This window comes from Leptosomus discolor, chromosome 7, assembly GCF_034619465.1.
Source record: "Leptosomus discolor isolate bLepDis1 chromosome 7, bLepDis1.hap2, whole genome shotgun sequence".
Taxonomy (NCBI): Eukaryota; Metazoa; Chordata; class Aves; order Leptosomiformes; family Leptosomidae; genus Leptosomus; species Leptosomus discolor.
Genome location: NC_141397.1, coordinates 54548127 through 54568836, shown reverse-complemented (window position 1 = coordinate 54568836; position 20710 = coordinate 54548127). Strand labels below are relative to the sequence as shown.

At 46.9% G+C, this 20710-nt stretch overlaps 1 protein-coding gene across 1 annotated transcript; it reads left to right on the top strand.

Annotated features, from left to right (window-relative positions):
- The first annotated feature begins 468 nt into the window (after positions 1–468).
- On the top strand, positions 469–18902 carry DRC9 (dynein regulatory complex subunit 9). Its single transcript, XM_086468384.1, has 9 exons — positions 469–594; positions 3981–4225; positions 4830–4962; positions 7049–7126; positions 14369–14530; positions 15174–15248; positions 16803–16934; positions 18154–18255; positions 18765–18902. The coding sequence occupies exons 1-9, from the start codon at positions 469–471 to the stop codon at positions 18900–18902; spliced, it is 1191 nt and encodes a 396-aa protein (XP_086324510.1).
- Positions 18903–20710: the final 1808 nt, after the last annotated feature.

Sequence of the window (20710 nt, the reverse complement as noted above, 5' to 3'; positions counted from 1 at the left end):
AGGAGTGATTAGAACATGAAGGTTCGCCATCTGAGATTTTCTAAGACATGTGGATTTTTTTTTTCTTTTAAAAAGGCACCTTTATTCCCTTGTTTCCCAAAGAACAAGATCCATCACGAAACGCTACTCCCCCTTGAACTGAATGGTGAGGCCACTTCACCCAGTTTGTGCCCTCTGTACGCATTCCCTTCTCAGCCTGTCGGCCCAGATCTGCTGTAGGAGGGACCAGGACCTACTTTGTTTTGTGAAAGCTAAACATTCCCACTGTCCCTGAATGCAGAGCATGGCTCCTCTTATAAACAGTGTATGAAAGGCTATAAACAAAGCTCGGGATGTGTACAAAAGGCTGCAAAGAAGGCTATTTCAGGTCCACCTTCAGTTTAAACTGCTGTTACTAACACCATAGCGTCTTTCTCATTGGTATCTTTTGTCTTTGTTCCTCTTAGCAAGAGCACAGAGACTAAAGAAATGGAAAAATTCACTCATCTGGAAGCTCTGCTGTTTACTTCTGTGCTGGAGCATTGTATTGATCAGCTCTCAATTCTTGGATATATCATGCCAGTTTCATGCGAGGGCAAGACAGACATCAGCCATGTACGTGCCTCTATCCTTGCTCTTTAAAGAAATCTCTCTTGGTTTTCTTCTTGTCTTGGTTTTGTGTCTTCTAGCAGCATTTTTTAAAAATCAGTTCAAATATTTTTTCTGCAAAGTGCTCTATGACCCTTGGGTGAAGAAATACAATAAAAGTGCATGGATGACCAACTTTAATAATTATACTGCAGCATCATTGAGAAGCCTTTGTCAAGACTTTGTGCAAAGGACCCTACTGACCCAAGATGAGGTTCCTGGGATTATAGTATTAAAATCATGGTGGTTAGATGACAAGCAAAGGATTAGGGAAAAGAAAAAAAAACCACATATCTAGGTTCTTATACAGATATGCAGCCTTTTTAAAAATCCAAAAGAATAGCATATTTGAAAGCACACAAAACCATGCTGAAGTTCCTGTAGTCCCCACAGACAATGACTTAAGAAAGACTCCACTTCAAAATATATTAGTAACTACCCATTCTCAATGACCTTTATCAATGAGTTGATTTGAAGCCCTAATGCTCAGGCAGAGGTTTGTTGCTGTGGAGGAAGGTGGTGTGGTATTTCTGGTAGCTGATAGACATCGGAAACAGGCTGGGACCATCCTGAGGGGTAAATGGTTCTAAGCTCTGTTGTCATGTGTTTTAAATGACATAGCAGGCCGTTTCCACTTCAAGCTGGCTTGAAACTCTTTTTTAAGAGGGGAAAAAAAGAAAAAGGTGTGTGACCAGGATGGAAATAAAAACTGGGATCCGAGTTTTCAGATCGAATGCTGTTCACTCCGTCTAATGTACCACTTAAGAATGCAAATCAGTATGTCGTTTTCTATGTGTTTCCTTTCCATACTACTTTCTTTTCAAAAAAAATCCGTTGCAAAGCAGCAGAAGCTGGTGTTAACAGTGAATTTCAGGGCGTGAACGATGCTTAGACTGTGCAATAGAGGGCGCTCCTCCCCTTAAAAGAGCCCTGTGAGCCAGCATCACCTGTTTCCAGAGGATGCTTCTCCCTCACAGAGCTGGGTGGGAAACCTCTTATGTGCCAGCAGCAAAAACACAGAGAAAGAGCATATCTCTAGGACAGTAGGAGTTGTTCTTCAGCCACACGGGCTTAGGTTGATAGACCTGCTAAAGGTACACTTAAATTACAGAGAAAACACCTTCGCTTCTCTCTTCAATCACAGATGCTCATTTTTACCAAGTCCTTTCTTAAAACACAAGTTTCTCTCAGACAGTAAACCTAAATAGTCTCACAGACTACTTGTATTCTTAGAGATGCCAAAACAAATCGAGAAGGAAACAATTTAGAAACAAGGAAATGGCTTTAGGGAAGCTACTTGCTAACTTCGGTGCTCTGTAATTTGCTGCTCCTCCCCATTTCTCAGTTTACATTTGGCTGTTACCATAGTATTTGTAGAAGACCTATATTTGCAAAGCACCCTGGAGCCCTGTCAGTCAAACAAACCAATAGCATTTTCAAAGACTGACATCTAAATTTCAGTTGAGAGGATTAATCGTAGTGTTGGCCAGCACCTCATTGACTTTCCAAATGGGGGACTCTAGTACATTGCTTCATGCAGTGCATCCCCAGAGGAAGGCAGCCTTTCTATTTGCTGAATTTTGGGCAAAAGACTAGCAAAAGATAAACAGCTAGGAAACTACACAGATGGTAACACAAGCAGTTTACAATCTCCTTGCTTTTACATAGTTATTTGGTAATTATTATGTGTAAGTCCCTACTGTTTACAGACAATCCAGTTATAGCCCGTCTTGAACTTTCCCAGACATTTGAAAACATCTGTCAGAACATTCATAAAATTATGTAATATTAAAGTAGTTTGTTTGCCAAAATTAGTGCTTTCTGAAGTACAGCCATCACCAGCAAACTGTTGAAACCCTTTTTTTTTTAACTAACTCTGTAATTTTCATTGGTCTGTGTATACTTTGCATGCAATTAATTTAATGTAAATTTAACTGTCCAAAAAATTAAGCATGTAGTCACCTAGACTCCTTCTGTAGCCAGCGGTGAGTCAGGCGCTGCCAGAGGCTGATGCGTGTCGTCTGGAGATATCCAAGGATCTCCAAGGTCCTCAGAACGAAGCAGCCCCTGGCAGTGCCCTGCGCCGTCCTCACAGACCACTAAGGGAGCCTCGCTTGACAAGTGACTTCTTGGAAGCCCTACTGGCACACCCAGCTGCTGCCCTGACTGCTGGTTTTTATTCTGCCCTCTGTGCTGTGTTGGCACAAACGTGTGTGCGGTTGTGCAGGGATCTGGGCTGAGAACTGTGCTGCTAAAAATAAACCGTTTTTTTTTTTTTTTTTCCTTTTTGCTGGAAAATGCTTCTGCTCCATGAGTTCTCTAATCCATTTGCCTGAGCAGCCAGGGTGGGGAGTAGGCAGCTATGGACTAGGATGGGGCTGGCAGTGGCTGTGTTAGCTGGCTTCAGCGGTTTGGCTAGTATGTGTTCAGCCACAGAGATGCTGGTAGGCAGGTGGGAAAATACTCTCTTTTGATGTCCCAGTCTGTACACCTGCATTCTTACCCATAGCACATAAAGCAGGGAAATTCCTAGAAGCAAGGCCTCCACTGATTTTATAGTTTGCTTTTGTTTTTTCTGTTTTTTTTCTCTTTTAATAAAATCGTACCCAGCCACAAGATACCTTTCCATGTGGAAAAGAGCTGCCAATATTTAGAATTTCTTCTTTGAATGCATATTACACTTCCTCTGCTGTGACTCTCAAAAAACAGCTAAGCAGATAGCTGATGTCTATCACTTCTATTTCTACACGTCTCAGCTCTTGTTATAACAATAATATTGGAGGGAAAGGTCACGGTGACAGGCAGTGGGAAATGGCTAAGACAGAGAGAAGGTGGAGGAGAAACAGTCTTCCAGTACATAAAAGCTGCTGCAAAGGAGGACAGAATGATTTGTTCTCTGTGCCTACGGAGACTAGGACAAGAAACCAGGAGCTCAGCTGCAGCTGAGGAGAAAATAAACGTTTTTATGGTAAAGACTGTCATGACATGCTGGCACTGGAAGGAGGGTGCGTAGTCTCCATTGTTGGAGGTCATTAGGGACGTGTCAGGAACGACACAGTCTGAACCATCATCTCCTGGGGCAGATGAATTCACCTTTTAAGGCCTTTTCTAGTCCTGTCACTTTAGGACTTTTGATCCCATAAACTTTAATAAGCCTATGTTGTGTGCTCAAAGCCAACCAAGGTGAGTGTTTCTGCTCTTCTGCTCTTTGCAGAATGTAACATACACTACCAGCTGCTCTTAGTATAGCTTCATTCTAGTTTATTATTATTTTTTCTTCCTCTCACATAATGTTGCAGAGGGTTTATTTCTACTGCCCAGTGTTCAAGTGGGTCTCTCTTATTCCCTTTTAGACTGGCATCCAGGAAATGAAAGAAATCATAGAGACCCAGAAGGAGCTGGACATGAACTACCAAGAGCTTATGTCAGCAAGGCAAGGGAGTGAGGAAAGAGCTACCTCCATGTCTCAGAAAAGCATCAAACACAAGCAGCAGCTGGGCAAAACTGAAGATCTAAAAAGTACCCATCGTCTTTCCAACAGGGCTATGAAACACAGTGCTCAGTCTGTAAAGAAACTCAGAAAAATTCAGGCTGATAGGTGAGTGAAGCACAACTATGATAGTGTTGAGGGGGATGCCCAGAGCTGTAAAGTTGTCAGTCTGTCTCTTGAAAGCATAAATAGAGGCTTCCCACTCTCCCACTGCTGGTGTACCTTACTCTTGGTCTGGAAGGAGAACCTCTAAGGAGCACAGTGGGGTCTAGCTTCATAGGCCATTTAGTTCGGGCCTTTGCTTGCCTCTGGATGCCAAGTAATGGTAATAGTTTATTTTGAATGGTGTTGCAAAATACTACCCAGTTGATAATGGTTGCTTGGGTGGAATTCATGCCAGGATCTAGCCAGATCTGATGGCAGCACAGTCTGGCACAGCATGGATATGTTTTTGCCTCTTTGCTATTTCCCAGAGCAGCATTCAGGGCAGCATTTTTAAATTATAAACTTCAACCAACTCCTAATACAGAGTTCTCCAGATGTACAAGCAGATACCATGGGAGAAGCACTCCTGGGTTTGATAGATGGAAGAACAGAAATGGGATCTTATATTTCCTTACCTTTCTAGCCGTAAACAATAATGGATAAAGGTAACAGACACTGTAGTACCAGCACCTATAAATCACTGTTGTGTTCCTTTTCTTCCTGGCAGGCAGTATGCAAGTGATGTAATTACACTTACTATGAAAAAGATGCAGGAATCGGGAACATTTGATAGCCTAACAGAAGCTAACGAGAGAGAGAAGGCAAAAATGATCAAGTTTCATGATTTCCTCATCAGGTCAGTGCTGTATTCAGTACTTTGCTGCTTAACTGCTCAAAGTCAAAGTCCATTCCCCCTCAGTACATGCTAAAAAGGAAAAAAAAAAAACCCAACCCCAAAAAACCACCCCCAAACCACCCAAGATACAGAAAGGACTCTGCTTTTTCAACTGGAATTATTCTATCTGCTTTACAAATGGCACTTCTTTCCCTTTCAGAAAGAAATAACTGATGGTTCTGATACCGATCTGAACTAGGGTTTGCCTGAGCTTTCACCACAGCAGACACCAGTGTCTGCTTTAATGCAAATGATGCTCCATATCAATTAAAACATAATGTGATGTAGGAGCTCCCTGATCTTTAACTCCTAGTCCCCAGTGAAAGCCAGAGCAGCAGAGAATCTGTTCAAACCAGGGCCAGCAACATATGGTCTCTAAGTTATGTGATGCCCAGGAGGATCTGCTCTGACCCATATGCTAATATGCTCCCTTTTCCCAGTAGCAGCAAGGGGCTAGCACAGATGGTGACAGAGGCAGTTGTCTTATTTAAGGCTAATCCACCAGCCACTGCATTCTAGATCCTCTTCTGTCCCAAATCGGATAGGGTATGGATTTGTTATAATCTCAACGCAAACTGGTGGTTCCTTAGCTCAAACTTCTGTGCACCAGTGGTTTGGAGGTTTTTTAGCACGGGAAGCCCTAGTTCAGTCCCCAGCCTGTCAGAGAGAATAGCAGTCATCAGAGAAGTATTTGACCGTTTTAAAGCTATTTTGTTCTGTGTAGCAGCTCAGGCCCATCATTTAGGGTAGACAGCAAAGCTGCTGTAAGTCATGATTTGTCATGAGTTCAACCTACTGGAACAGCTTAGTGGTCTGCCTCCAGTGTGAGTCCCCAGCTTCCAGTTAAATGTGTGATTTCAAGCATGAAACTGAACTCTTCCACTGTCTAAACCCAAGGGACTTATTGTTTATCCATGGAAGGGACAGAAAGCAAAAACGAAAGCAGCAATTGCTTGTGGAATAACTATTCAATACTGGAAAGTGGAGCAGACAAATTATAATCAGAAAGGACATAATTTTTTATTCCATTTTATCAATCATATCTAGCTCCCATGTTGTCTGTTCTACTATACATTCTTTTCATAGTTTTGTATTAATATACTAGCCTGAAAGCAGTCTGCAGTAAGACTGGAACTCCTTACGAGGAGCTTTATTTATCACAGTCACCCAGCTAAGGACTCTGAAAATGAAATGCATGTTTGACTGTAAGGTTGGGATAGGTATGAAGTCTCGGGTAGTACTCTAGTATTTACTGGCTTTAAATCAAATCATAAGCATAAAAGCTTAGAAAAGCACTCAGTGAAATAAGATAATCAGATCTAGAACATTACTGCATCTGTTTTGTTTTAAACAGGTAAACAGCTCTGTAGCTTTTGGCCTTCGCTCATATCCCTTCATGGATCTCAGAATCTGAGGCAGTGTTTTTTGAAAGATTTTAACTCTAATATGAAAAAAACCATATTCCATACATATAATGAAACTTATACCATTTGCCACTGTCTGCTGATTAGGCATGCTTCTGCACAGAAACAAGGAGATTTTTGCCTGAAGTGCAGAAGCTGTCACTTAATTATAGGCTTCTTCCCTCTCTGCTATAGGAATCGCATCATCCTCAAGTCCACTCCAGGCTTTCAACAAAAGCATCCCTTTTTTTTTTTTTGTTCATTCTCCCTTTCATTCCCATCCTCTTTGCTCAGTCTGTGCACCTCTTGTTTTGGGATTAATTTACCAAGTTACTAGCTTTGGTGAGGAGTCTCTCTTCCGGACTTGCAGATGTGCTGCCTCCCTGAGGCACAGATGAATGCCTTTTTTGCTACTCAGCCACGGCAAGGGGCTTGTCTTCTGCTATTCTGAAGAAGCAGGACAAGGCTTTGTGTGCATTTCTTTTAATTCAGCTGCTACAAACCCGTTGAGTGAGCAGGGTAAGTGGGGCAGTGCTCAGCTAGGTGCCACAGTATACCAGGAGACAGAAAGTTCTCCTTCTAGGTAAACGGCCCTTGTCTTTTTTGATATATTCAAGTGATGGTATTTTCCCATTTTTGTTCAGGGAGGAGGAAGGAAAGAAGGAGATAAAGTCACTTGAGAAACAGCTGCAAGATGTCAAGAAAGAAACTGAAATAGAACTTCAGGTGAGATTACTTAGCACTGGGCATCACACCAGGGGGAGCGCCTGTTAGCAAGCTCGCCTCTGCCACCCAGGAACTAGCACTCAGATGAGAGGACATGTTGCATATATACATCGTTTAGGAATATAGAAGCAGAATAATTGCAATAGAGTGTTGTATTCTGAATAAGCCTGGCAATGACTTTAAAAGCAGTGTCCAATGGTTTTCAAATGGGAGCTCAAAATGCTCATGAGAGACCATGATCAAATTAGACTACCCCAAAACCACTGCTGGGAGTGGTAAAGCACGGACATCTGCAATTGGTGAGAAAGAGTTTATCTGCAGATAGCAGTATCGAAGGTTCTGTCATACTTACCCACGCAGACGTGACAACTGGCACAGGAGAAAGTGTGACAATGAGGGAATGAGAAAGACAGACACCGGACATAGGGGCATGTCATTTTTCTACCTACAATTTTGTCTGGGGAAAATATCATGATTTTAGTCTTCCAGGTATCAGAAAATCCCAAACATGGGGTTTTACACAAGGGCAGATCAATGTTATTGCACATGTGCTGTCAACTGGATCTTTCTGGAAAGCTTCAGTCCCGTCTGCAGCATGCAAGTGGTGTGTGCACAGCACAGCTGGGGCATTCTGGAAACGTCAGACTTGCTACACAAGTGCAGATCGATTGAGTGGCACATCCCTGGTCACTTCAATGCTCACCAGACAGCTCAGACTCAATGCTTATGCGTGCTTTAGGGCAAAAGCATGTACAGTTCTGTGCAGAAACAAACATAGCCTAGCCCTGCTGAGGCAGGAAAGAGCATGTGATAGAACACTAGCAAAAGGCAGGCAGGTTCAGAGCTATACAAGGACTGGAAGAGGGAACAACAGTCTGACAGTTCAGTGCTGAGCAAGGGGACAGTAAGGGCATCTGAGGAAAGAATCAGTGTCACTGAATTTTGTCTTTGGACAAAAGTGTGGACAGTAATTGAGCCAGGATATAGTTGGCTACAGAGAGGAATTTTAAGCCCCTGACACGCTGGTGAAGTACAGTTTATAGAACATGAAGGTTTGTTGTTGGCAGCCTGGATGCACATGCAGTAGAAAGTTTAATTGTAAATTGTCTACATTTAGCCTGTACCTGGGGCTAAACTACAACAGTCGCTCTATCACCCAACAACCCCTCACCAGCCAGGGAGGGGAATTGGGAAAAAGGAGAGCAGACCCATAGGTAGAAGTGAAACAGATTTAATGGAACACCACCAATACCAACAGAGATACACAGTTATACTCAGCCAAATAAACATCCAGTCCTCACAATCAACTGAAGAGCAGTCATTGGGAGAAGCCAGAGGAGGAAACTCAGGAAGAACCTCAGCAGTAACAGCACAGGAGCGCTCTCCAGCAAACCTTCCCCCTTTACAATGACCATGACATGATGGGATGGGCTACCCCTGTGGCTAACTCAGGTCAGCTGCCCTGGCTGACTTGAGCCTGCTAATGGCCTCCCTGATATGGCTGGGCTGTGATTCTGTCCCAGCCAAACCAGGATGTAAACACAGGATGGTTGTAAGATTGTGAAGGATCTATTGGTGCTGGCAGTGTATGCAGCTGTCTACAACTGATGAAACACCAGAAGTTCAGGGGAGATACTATAACAGCAGAGAAGAAAGCAAGAACATATAAGATCAGAAAATTCACTTAGGTCAGTGCTCATCTACTAGTGGAGATCCTGGAAAGGCATAACGTACACTGTAGCAAGAAGAAAAGAACACTGGGAAAAACCTGTGGACATAAGAGAGAGAAGAAAGAAGAGAAATCCCGAAGGAAATAGAAAGTTAGCAAGTTAGGAGACAAACCAAGAAAGAACAGTTGTGGCAACTATAAGAGAAATGCAGGATTAACTTCTTCCCTACAGATTTGAACTGAACATCTAAAGGATGTAGAGGTCAGAGCCAGGACTGAAAAGGGGAGCTATATAGCTCAATATATACTTACTTACTGCCACTGGAAATGGTATGGAAGCCTACTTCCAGGCCCTATAGGACATCCCAAAAGTCCCTTGACATCTGTGTGGCAGTTAAATGAAATAAGCTGGATAGTTTGTCAGGCTCAGGGACTGTATGTTGTCCGTTTGCTTCTGCACATTGTCCCTTCTCAGTCAGATTCTGATGGCTCCTGGGAAGCTCCTGTTCTCCCACTCCCCAGGCTACTGAATATGAGGTACTTCTGTGTAGTGCTCCTCAAACCTCGTGGTGTCTGTGCATGCAATGTGTGTATCTGGTTCTGGTGTAATGCCTTCCCAGGGTCTGGTGTATAGGGGCTGTAATCATCCTGTCTGGCACTAGCAGCAATGTCCTGGCACCGTGCAGTCAGGCTGGGTGCTTCTCTGTGTCCTGCCCTGCACCTCTCCTACCTCTTGCAGTCATAGGGTGTGTAGCTCCCATGCTGAGAGAGTGCTCTTCTCCCTGTTCTTTCAGTATCTTCTGCTGATTTGGTTCTTGCTTTTTGCCTCATCAAGTGGGATCTGCACTCATACGGGATTTTGTGTTTATATTTCCAACTTTACTGTCCTTTTCTGGGCTTCCTTATAGTTTCAGCTTTGGTATCAAATCAAAGACAAGACTACTTTCAAGTACTGCTTTCCTCCTGTGCCAAAAATAATGGTGTCTCACTGTGTCTCCCAAGGGAGAATAATTTCTATTCACTTCATATGGGATTTTCCCATCGGCAGTTTTACAGACACTTGCATGATTTGTCACCTTGCCAACTAATTAAAAGCAAAAACACAGCTTGCTCATTTTGGAGTACTTTGAACAATAATAATGCACAGACCTGTAGACAAAAGCCTACATGGTTGTCTCCAGTCTAGTGGAGAAGAAAACAAAAGTGAGCAAATATAATCATGGAACTAGAAAAACACGGTCTTTGCTTCAAGCGTGTTGCCTGTAAGTTTGTATTTTCAGCCTTGCTACCTCTTAATGAGATGCTAATTAATGCTGTATTAGCCTGCTCGGCTCATTTTTCTTTCTAATGGAACACAAATCAAATGCTAAATGTTCTTACTTATTTTGTTTTCTTTCCTCTTGGAAAGCACTGATGTCTCTAAAGAAGCCGAAACGATCAGTCTGGTTTTGCCCTTACCCCTCCGTGCAGGAGCATCCCCGACAGCTCTAGTTTGGCTGCAGGAGTTCTGTTTGCAGCTGCAGCGTTTGTTTTCCAGCTTGTACAGAAATACTCACTTTGTCCAGTTTCCTGGACAAGTGGTGGCAGTCTGTACAGATTTTGAAACAAGTTAATATTGTATAGGAGTACATAGTTTAACATAAAAATTTAGGAAATGCAAACTTTAGAATTCCTGCATCGCTGTTCACCCAAAGACTTTATGTCCTGTAGGTTTTGTGGTAGACTCATGCCATACATGTGAGCAAGTAATGGTATGATTTTTGTAACAAGCAGTAATAGTGCAGGCTACCTACCAGACAGAAAACCAAGACGTTGCACCACAGTACCAGGGAAAACAGCTCACTGGTGTTTATTCTGTGTGGGCTCTCGTAACACACCCAGCTCCACCGTATCAGCGCGCCACTTGGGAGTGCTTTTAGTAGTGTGACTGAAATCTGTCATGTGTGTTCCCTTATCCTCTCCCAGGAGGACAAATGCATCAATGAAGTGCTCTGAGGGAATGTTTTAAACATATATACACACAGCCGCTGGTGCATGTTTCTACTGGAGAAATGCACCAGGCGATTACAGTGGAAGGCACGAGGTTTGTGACGGTCCTGAGCTCCTGGGTGACCTCATTCCGCCACTGGCAAAGCCCCAAGGCAGCTCAGCAGAACTCGGGCTGGTGCACTAGAGCCCAGCCCAGCTCCAGAGGGACAGGACTTTTCGGCAAGAGCGCTGCTGCCGACAGGTCTGCTCCCTCTGCCAGCAAACTGCCCCTCAGCACCTCGCTCCCGCAGCGGCTGGGATTGGAGGTGAGCTAGCACAAGCCGTTCCACGGCCGGAGGGCTGCAGAAGCTGTTGTGTCGAAGCTGGGTGACCTTCCAGGCCTGCTGTCCTTTCAGCTGAGACATCTCGGGGGTGTCCAGCACGGGGATGTTCTGGCAGCTGGGACAGAGATGTGGGCTACAGCCTCACTGAAGTGTCTGGAGGGCTGCACGTTGTGGTTTGAGGGGGAGCAAGCCCAGGCTGCAGCAGGTGTGGAGATCTAAGCGTATCTTCAGGCTTTGCAAGCTGAGATAGCGCAGCTGCCAGTGGAGAGACTTGAGCTCGTAGGCACTCGGCGTGGCAGCGGGGCTCCCTGTCCGCACGTAGCACAGCACCAGTTCCCCTGCACCCTTCGAGCGCCGGCCAAAGGGCGGGTGCTGGGTGCGCTGCTGGCGGCAGGGGGTTTATCCGACTGCTGGAGGAATTCCTCCCACTGCTTACTCCTGTTTGCTGTTTCTGTAACCAGCTGTATTTTAAGTGACTGTAAATACTAATTGCTGTGGAAGAGCTGAGAGATCTAGTGGCACTTTAACGGTGGTAAATCAAAGTAAATGAAGTGTGCATACTCTCTCCAGCTAAGCGCAGTTGCTTTTGCAGCCAAACAGCATCTGTGGGGCAGACTCCTATGGCACCAGCTAACAGCAGCAGACAGGCCTCTGAGCTGATGTCTGTGAGCTGAGAGATCAGAGAAAATCAGCTTGTTTACCTGCTTGCAAAGCAGACTGGCTCTTGACAACTATTTCCTGGGTTTTGATCTTGGTCTCTGCCAGTTTTGTGATAGTTTTGGACACACGAGGTATGATTTTGCATCTTTGGTTTGGCGGATTCAACGCTGAAGTCATCCCAAATAAGCAGCCCAGAGATTTACTGCATTAAGTATGAAAGCACTTCATGCCCTGGCTGGGACCTTTGCTATGATAAACCAGGTTGAATAAATATTAACGCATTTTCCCAGTGCCAGTCCCTGAAGTTCAGGAAACAGCATAATCTACAGATGGTGCCCACAGCTTGTGGGCATTTACTACCTGCAGCCTAAAACTGAATGTGCCCCAGTTCTGCAGCGCCAGGCCCATCAGCTGGGCTGCAGTAGCTGCCCAGAAGCCTGCAGCTGACTTTCCCTCTCCAGGCGAATGTGTTGCTGTAAAACACCAGTGGGGTTTTGCATTTTGCTTCCCGACTGCTTTGGATTGTGTAACCAAGCCCCCAGACTCCCCACCTCTAACGAAGATGTTTTACAACACCGCAGACCGAATCCAAACCACAAACATGCCATACAACAAAGAAAACAAACTGAGCAGATGGGCCCCCGTCCCGGCTGAGGCCTGGGGTGCTGGAATCGAAAGCACTTTTTCCTCTGCTTTACTAAAATATGAAATGAAAATAACTTGGTGAAGTGTTCATGCTCTGCCCCACCTCTCTAACATCGGAGTACTTTGTAACCTAGGCTGAAGGCTTCTTTTCTGACCTGTTTGCAGATCCTTAGCAGATGGCAGGAGCACTGTCATTGGCAGCGCTTGGCTTTGCTGGGCCTCAGCACCACAAACAATCGGTGTTTCCCATTAGCATCTCCCCAGTCCCTCTGCCAGCCCCTCAATTTAGACACGATTCCACCACGATACAGGAAGACAATCTTAAAATGAAGTGGTATGGTCACCTCCCACGTGTACTGACCAGGAACACAACCCCTCCTGATGCCCACCAAAATTTCACACCAGGGAAAACAAAGGCCATTACCAGAAACCTTAATAGGGCATAAATAGGTCATGTCTGTAGCTGTCTGCAGTCATATGATGATACGGCTGTAAAATGATATCTGATGTTGGAATGAAACCTTCAAAAGAAATTTGAATGCATGACTTTTAAATCCACAGAACAGCATCAGCCAAGGGCCCTAATTGTCCTGAGCCTTATAAATATACTTCACTCTTCCTAACTATGTCCGACAAGGGGTGCAGAGGGAAGGATTTTCGTTTTAACTGTTCCAAACTCTTCTTATAAGGAAACCTTTTCCAAATGAGTCATGCTGCAGAGGCTTTTAAACACAGCACTATTGAGCTGGCGTCTTCCTGTGGCATTTTTCCATGTTTACATAGCTAAGGAATGCAAGAGCGCTTCAGAGACAAGATATGTGAGCTTCAAAACATTTAAATGCCAGCACTTTGGTATTTCATCTTCAGCTGCAAGGTTTGCCTGATGAATGTCAAACCCGTCACAGCATGGCAGGAAAGCAAAAAGAAAGGCTGTAATGGAGCAATCAGGTGCCAAACCAGAGGCGTTACGATTGATCTCGCATAATGGCACAGGAGCCTTTGATGACCTTTCTAACTCTCCCTACAAAAGTCTAGAGCTTTTCATTTTACAGGCGGTTCTTCCAAGTTCCAACCCCAGATTAATGAACTGTTACTCAAAGAAATTCATTAAAAAGGAGTAAACAAAACAACAATCCCAAATGAAGCAAGTGCACTTTGCTTCCTGAGCACGCTCCGAAAGCCGGACAAACAGGGCACGTTGGCTCAGGATTCTTGCCCATGGGGGAGCTCCCAGGGACAGAATTCCCCCTCCGGAAAGCTCAGCTCCTTTGCAAAACAAGGTGTGGGGAGAGGCTGGGAGCTCATAACCAGCTTTTCCTTGGCACTTCTTCCTCGCCCTGGGTGCGTGCTTTTACAACAAAGCGGGCACCATCTGCCTGGTAAGATTTCAAGAAAGAACTGTTTAAATGTATGAATGAGTCAAGATTAGATTTTCACCTGTTCCTAAGGTTGTGTTTATACAGTTGCTGCATAACTAGAAAAGAAATGAGGCCAAGGAACAGAGTACACTTCAGGAAATCAAACTTTGGCATACGTGGGGCTGAGGTATTATCCTCCTCTTACAGATGTTCACTCACTGAGACGGCCTAATCCAAGAGGTTAGTAAAGCCTAACTTTAAGCAGTTGAAATTATTTGGCTTCTTTCGTGCTTATAGTAAGCATGCCTGAATTAATTCCTGGACCAGAGACCAGCAGGCCTGGCTTCTTGTCCCACTCTGTTCATCACTCCACTCTCTCCAGAGGTAACTGCTCCTCGCTGATGGGTTTATTGCCGCTGTATGGGTTACAAACCAAACTTCCCTTTGAAGTAGAGGTTGAAATGGAGCAACACTCGGAAAGTGTGAAGCCTATAGCCTTTTCTCTTCTGAGTTTATCACGGAGTGGAGAGATCAAGAAACAGTGAGCTGAGCTCAGTCTCCAGGCTTGCTTTTGTGCTGCTTCTGTCTCCTCCACTAGAACCGAGATAATATGATTGCTTACCTCAAAGACGAGCTCCAAGAGATGAAGGCCAAAACGGACGTGGAGCGCTGCTACATGAAGAAAAGCACCGATCTCCAGGTCCACCAAACCAAGAAGAAGTGCAGCAATGCAGAGGATGTCCTGGACAAGGAAATTCAGGTGAGCCCCCTCCCCACAGACCCTACCAGAAGGCATCTCCAGCTAGTAAGGAAAGAGTCCTCCCTCGCTCCTGAGGTGCCCCTGCTGTTCTCCATCACAGTCACCAGCACAACTGTTTGAACTGAATCAGGAAACTCACCCAGGTTAGAAATCTTTCTCTCTTCCACTGCTTCTCTGCACGGTCCTGCAAACAGCAACAGCACAGATGGCGTGGCTGCAGGAGACAGCGGCTGGAGGCAGGGACTGCTTAAACTAATACCATCCTCAGAGAAACAGACCCATAACTGTGCCTAAAGGCTGTAGTTACAAGCCTATTTAGCAACAGAAGTAGCCCCAGCTCCACGTTACGCTGATAGAGCTGTTCGTGTGGCCGTAAGGTGAACTGGACTAGAAAACTTCTGGTTTTGCGAGCCTTTTTTTTTTTTTTTGACTGATCAAGGTCTGATCTAATTGCCCCTTTTTCATGGGTGGCCCAGGGGCAAGGGCTGCCTCGGTTAGTTTTGTCACTGGGAAAAACATCTGTGGGCTACACGGAGAGCTCCTGCACTCCTGCTCACCAGCTTGGCGGCTTTCAGCAGCACGTGCGTGCACACACGTGTGCACTAACGCTGTCCCTCATGTTTTCTGCCTGCGCTGATCGCAGAAGTTGAGGAGCAAAACTGAGGAGGAGATTCGAGTCCACACGGAGATTGAAAATTTCCTCAGGCAGCACCATAAGGTACGTGTGACTGTCTGCTAAAGCTTAAAATAGCAACTGATAAACATTATGTCATCAATTAGTGCCTAAAGAAAACCAGTGATTGCCCCACCAAATGTACCAGGTTCATGATTGCTGCTGTTTGCACGACTACTTATCCTCAAGTCTTAATTAACCAGCTCTCCCAGACTTGGGATGTTCTACATTTGGATACATTTCCTTAAAATTTGAGTTCATGTAATGATTGGCATTGTTTATTCAGGTGTTAGGGATTTTTCCTCCCTCAGACAGTTGTATTCAGCTAATTGGGATTTTGTTTAGACCTCCCTTGGCAGTAGCTGGGGCTCCCAGCGACTCGGTGAAGAGTGCTACTGCACAAAGCGAGGGCAACAGCTTCACAGACCCAAGTGTTGCACAGAGGGGACACTAAGAAGGAAGTGACACAAACTGCCAGCCCAGTTTTGCCTTATCTTAATCTGAGGAAGAATCAGGGGTGGATGACTGCTAACTCACAATTATTGTCCACATTTTCAGCAGCAACCAATCATGGATGTCCTTGTGCATCTCATAAATGTTATGACTAGAAGAAAACCTGTGCTACTGCAGGGTACCCAACATCACTGCCAGTACAAAATTTAATAGAAGATATTAAATTTAAAAAAATGTAATTTGAGTGCAGAAAAGTGCTGTATCTTGTCAGCTATTAAATAGCGTCCTCTATATCCCAGAGCCTTAGTCTGATCAAGGCGTCACGGTGAGGGGACTTTCCGGGTACAAGCTGCAGCCTATTTACCTCTACCAGAAGGCAGAGTACAGGCCTCTGTCCTCAGACAGCAGCTGGTGGCTTTACAGGGGCCCACAGCAAAGAGGATGACCATGCCCTCCACCTCCCTCGTGTGTCCAGCTCTGATGCCGTAATGAGATTGATGCTTTTCCTCTGATTATTTTTCCATGCAAGCAATCGTGGTTGTTGCTATGGAGAAGTTATTGGTGAATGGGAGGAAGTCATCTGGGCGACTGTTTCAGAAACACCTGCCTTCCTATTCACCAGTGAGACAAAGCCAAGTTCACAACCTGAAATAGTGTGAAGTGCTGTCCCCTGGGACCTTATCCCTGGTGCACTCAGCTTAATCCAGAAAGCAGGCAGGGAATCAGGCAGAGGATAAAAGCTTTCTCACTGACCAAGTCTGTTTCTTAACCCCCCACCCCCCCTCTGTATACACACAAAGAATGGCTTCTGGTTGTCACTTACTTCACCAGGATTGACTGTGCACAAAACTAACCCCCAGTGGTTCTCCATTCTTCGTGCACCTCTGACAGCCCAACCTAGTCTCTCTTCATCCCCAGTCCAGTGCTGCGGCTTCCATGGTGATTCCCCAGCGAGCGGCTTGCAGGCCACCAGTAATTTATCTCTAGTCCTAGGGCTTTGACCCTTACAAGACAAGAAGGAAACACTGACCATGCAAAATTTACGGGACTCTTACCACCATCCTGACAGCAGGCCGCATCATAGTAGCAAACCTTTCCCCTGTACACTCTTTGTACCATGCTGAGCACCACCCTGTCCCCATGCAGAAGGTGGAAGAGAAGCTGGAATATTGGGTGGACAAGTATAAAAACGACACGGACGCTAAAGACGAAGAACTGGATGCCCTAAAAGCATCAAAGGCAAACAACTTGGAAACGCTGCAGGGACTTGCCAAGGAGGTAAGACATCAGCAGCACGTCAGTGCTCAGCCATGCAAAACTGCATCCTGGCTTTTTCCTACCCTCATTCAGATAAGGAATCAGGAAAATGGGGAAAAAAAACCCCAGTAATCTCGAGCTGTATGGTGCGATTATAAGCTCTGGTCCTGGGAAGGCAGGGACTGAGTAATAATCTTCTGTTTGCTACCTGTGACGTCGAGGCAGGATGATGATGAATACCAGTGTGTAATCAGAGAGCTATTGACAGCCTTTGAGAGGGGCAAAGTCACTGTCCCATCCCATCAGTATGCTTCACCTTGGTTTGTTGCCTTAGTCTGAGCAAATCTGTGCCTTCTAGCAACATCTAGGTATGCCAGGCTGGAAAAGGCAGCTCATCCCTCCCTGCAGACGCGCGCTCACAGCTGCACAGTGCTCTGTTATAAGGGAATAACCTGGTTCCAGTTAAAAACACCCCTGCCCCACACTGGTTCCTTGGTTAACTGCTGGGCTCTGGTCACAGCTATGCGGGCACAGCAGAGCAGGCAGCACAGGCAGAGAGAAGTGTCTCGAAAAAGGGGTGTTTTAAAGCCAGAAGGAATGAATTTGTAATCGTTCCTTACTGTCACTGGGTCTGAGATGATGGGACTGAGATGTTTCCCGGCTCGTGGGCTCATTTTTCACTCTGCACGCTGTCATCTGAGTGTCCCAAGTGGGTTTGTACATCATCTGCTGCCTAGCCTGGGGGAGCACGGGTCCTTCCCACCACCATCTGTTGCCTGAGACGCCATCAGACAGCCATTTTACAGCACGGGATCAGAGGGTTAATTACACCCAGGCCGTGAGAGGTTTCACTTTGGCAGCAGCTCTCAGTGCCTTAGGACTGATGGTGGTAATGAGCAATATTTGCCATCTGGATTCAGGAAAGATCAAATAAAGGAAGTGGGGGAGGAAGGTCCACACTTACACATCACACTTGGGCTGCCAGATTGCTCCCTGGTGCACAGGGTGGGGACCCGCGCTGTGACCCACGGGCCAGAGCAGCCCCGGCTGGGCCGTGAAAAGCAGGTAGCCGGGGGGTGACCAGCAGGCAGCCAGAGGAGAAAACTCCTTGCACCAGGGTCCAGGTGAGCCCTGCCCTGTCCTGGCAAGCTGCTGGGCAGAGTGAGCCTCGAAGGTTGGCCCTGCAGGTCAGGGGATGTGTTTTTCATGTGGCTGTTGCCATCCCTGTGCGCTCTTGCAGTGCCTGATGTTTGAAGAAACCATCATCAGTGACCGTGTGGAAAAGGAGGCTAAAAGAAGACAACTGGAGCAGGATGCCCTCGAGCTGAAAAGCATCCTGAAGGTAAAGGGGAGCAAAGCTGAGGCAGTGCTGCTCCATCAGCAGGTGGGAGTGAGTAATTTGTGCCCCAGTTTTTGTTCAGGCAGAAAATGGCCCGGGAGAGTCGGCTGGTGTGGGGTGGCACAAGCAAAGGACAGACAAAGCCTGTCCCTTTCTACTGGGGCAGACACAAAGCCAGCAGCTAGCTGCAGGTTTGAGAAGGGAGGGACAGGGGAGAAGGCAGCCTCCTCAAATGATTTGGGGCTGTGCCCATCGCACCAGCCCCGCTACATGCGTGACACAGGGAGGGTCATGGGGCAGTTCCCCTGCTCGTCCCCTGCCACCAGCAACAGATGCCCTCGGCCCAGCTGTGGGTGCCTTCAGCGTAACCAGCACAGGTCCAACTGCTGCCGTGTGGGCCTGGGGTTCCCTCCTGCAGCTGGGGAGCACAGGAGAGACTCTCTGGCCACTTTGTTGTATCAGGTCCCCTAGCAAGTGATTTTCCCTAAGACCTCTCTCTTCCCCCCCCCCAGCTGCAGGCCTGGTGGAGAGGTACAATGGTCCGCAGAAATCTTGGCCCCTACCAGGTCAGGAAGATTTGGGAGAAACGATCAAAGCAGAAAGAGAAAGTGAAGAAGGAAAAATCTGGAGCAAAGAAAAGGACAAGATAAAGAAAGAACCCTGGCCGCAGACATGCTCCAGGGCGGTTGCTGGGCAGGGCACTGCAGTCTGTCTGTCTGACAGGATGAAATAAACCATGTCACAGAGCTCAGACCGTTCTGGAGAACAGGGTTCATGGCAGACATGGTTCAGGTGAAGCTGTCCTTGTACAGCAGAGACACAGTTTCTCCAGCAAAAAGGGGATCTGCATCGAAGCAGTAAGGAACACTGCAACCTGCAATGCGCTTTATGGAAACAAGGCAGCTAGCGGGAGGTAATGTTGTTAACAGCCCAGCAGCTGGGACGGGACCCTCTGTACTGAGAACCTCCCCTGCAGACCCCAAAGCAGTGGCTGTGGCGCTGAGTAAGGCAGGGTGGCCCAGTCACCCACGTCTGGGCTCAAGCAGCGCTGGCCCTGCTGTCAGCGCCGGCATTGGGTCGGCTGGGGGAAACTGCTGACAGTTGGCAGCGTAAACACAAGGGCAGGCAAAGCACGCGGGTTTCCATCCCCACAGTCCTACGAAATGCGGGCGCACAGACAGAACAGCTCCAAATACCTTCTGACCGGGGGAAGGAACAACGGGAAAAGCCAGCCGGCCGCGCTGCCTGCGGGAGCTGGTCTGTCACAGCCGGACCCGCCACCCTGGCCGCTGTCACTGCGCAGCGAGAGGAGGCGGCAGGCAGGGAGCAAAGCGGCTGGGGAGCAGCGTGCTGCTTTTTGAACCGAGAGGGGAGCCCTCTCTCCCGGCACGACTGTCAATCAATCACATGCAGGTCTGTGCACAAAGCAAAATTAGCCCCGCGGTTGAGCTGGCTGGTTTCTGACACTGCCATGCAGGAGAGCGAGCTCAAGGCACACGGTCTGCTGTGCTCTCGGTGACCAGCCCGTGCTGGCCCCATCCACACAGCCTCGTGTCCAAGCTGAACTGTACCAAAAGCTCTAAAGTTCAAGTGAGATGACTGAAATCGCGAGCACAGAGCCTTTGGCTCAGAACTCTGAACGGGAGGAGAGGGGCTGGTGCCGGACTCCCAGGCAGAGCCGGTTGTCAAGGGAGCACTTCAACCCCAAACGCTCCAGACAAACCTGCGTCTGAGGTACCGGTGTTACCCCTGGAGCACCGCCGCTCACTTGAAACCAGAGCGCGTTCCTGTTCAGCGCTGGCACCAAAGCCGTGAGCACGTCGCTCACTGTCCCTGGTCCTCCCGTGGGGGCGAGGACAGGGACCAGCCGGTGCTGGTGGGAGCTGAGCTGGGCCTGTGCTTACACCCTGCACCACGGCTCCTTCCTGCTGGAGGCACGGCAGAACCACCATGGGAGTGAGGTTCATAAGTTTAACTCTTGTTTTTCATGCGCTCCTGACTTGGTACGTTTCGTTTAGGACTAGCATTTTCCACACGTGGTGGGATGTTAACAGGTGACCTGTTTGGGTGGAGGGAATTAAGTTTGATCATAAACTCTTCAGAGGTTTGGAGCAAAGGAAAAATGGGATAGGACGGAGGGGCAGTTGTTCTCCGCTGTTTGTATCAAACTCTAGGCACACATTAGCAACAAAACGGAACAACAGAAATCTGAAACACGGCAGCGGCTGGGCTTTGCTTGATTTTCAGCAGAGAACAAAATATCATCCTGAAAAATCCTCCGCGTTCAGGGATGCTGCTGAGGCTGGGCCCTGCTTCAAGCCCCAGTTCCTGATACCAGCGCAACAGCACTTGCTTTTATGGTGCATCAAGGCCCTGGAGCCGCAGCGAATAAGCCAGCAGGAACTGGACCGTGAAATAATTAAAAACTTCCATTTTGGTGACTGGTATCTGAAAGAAA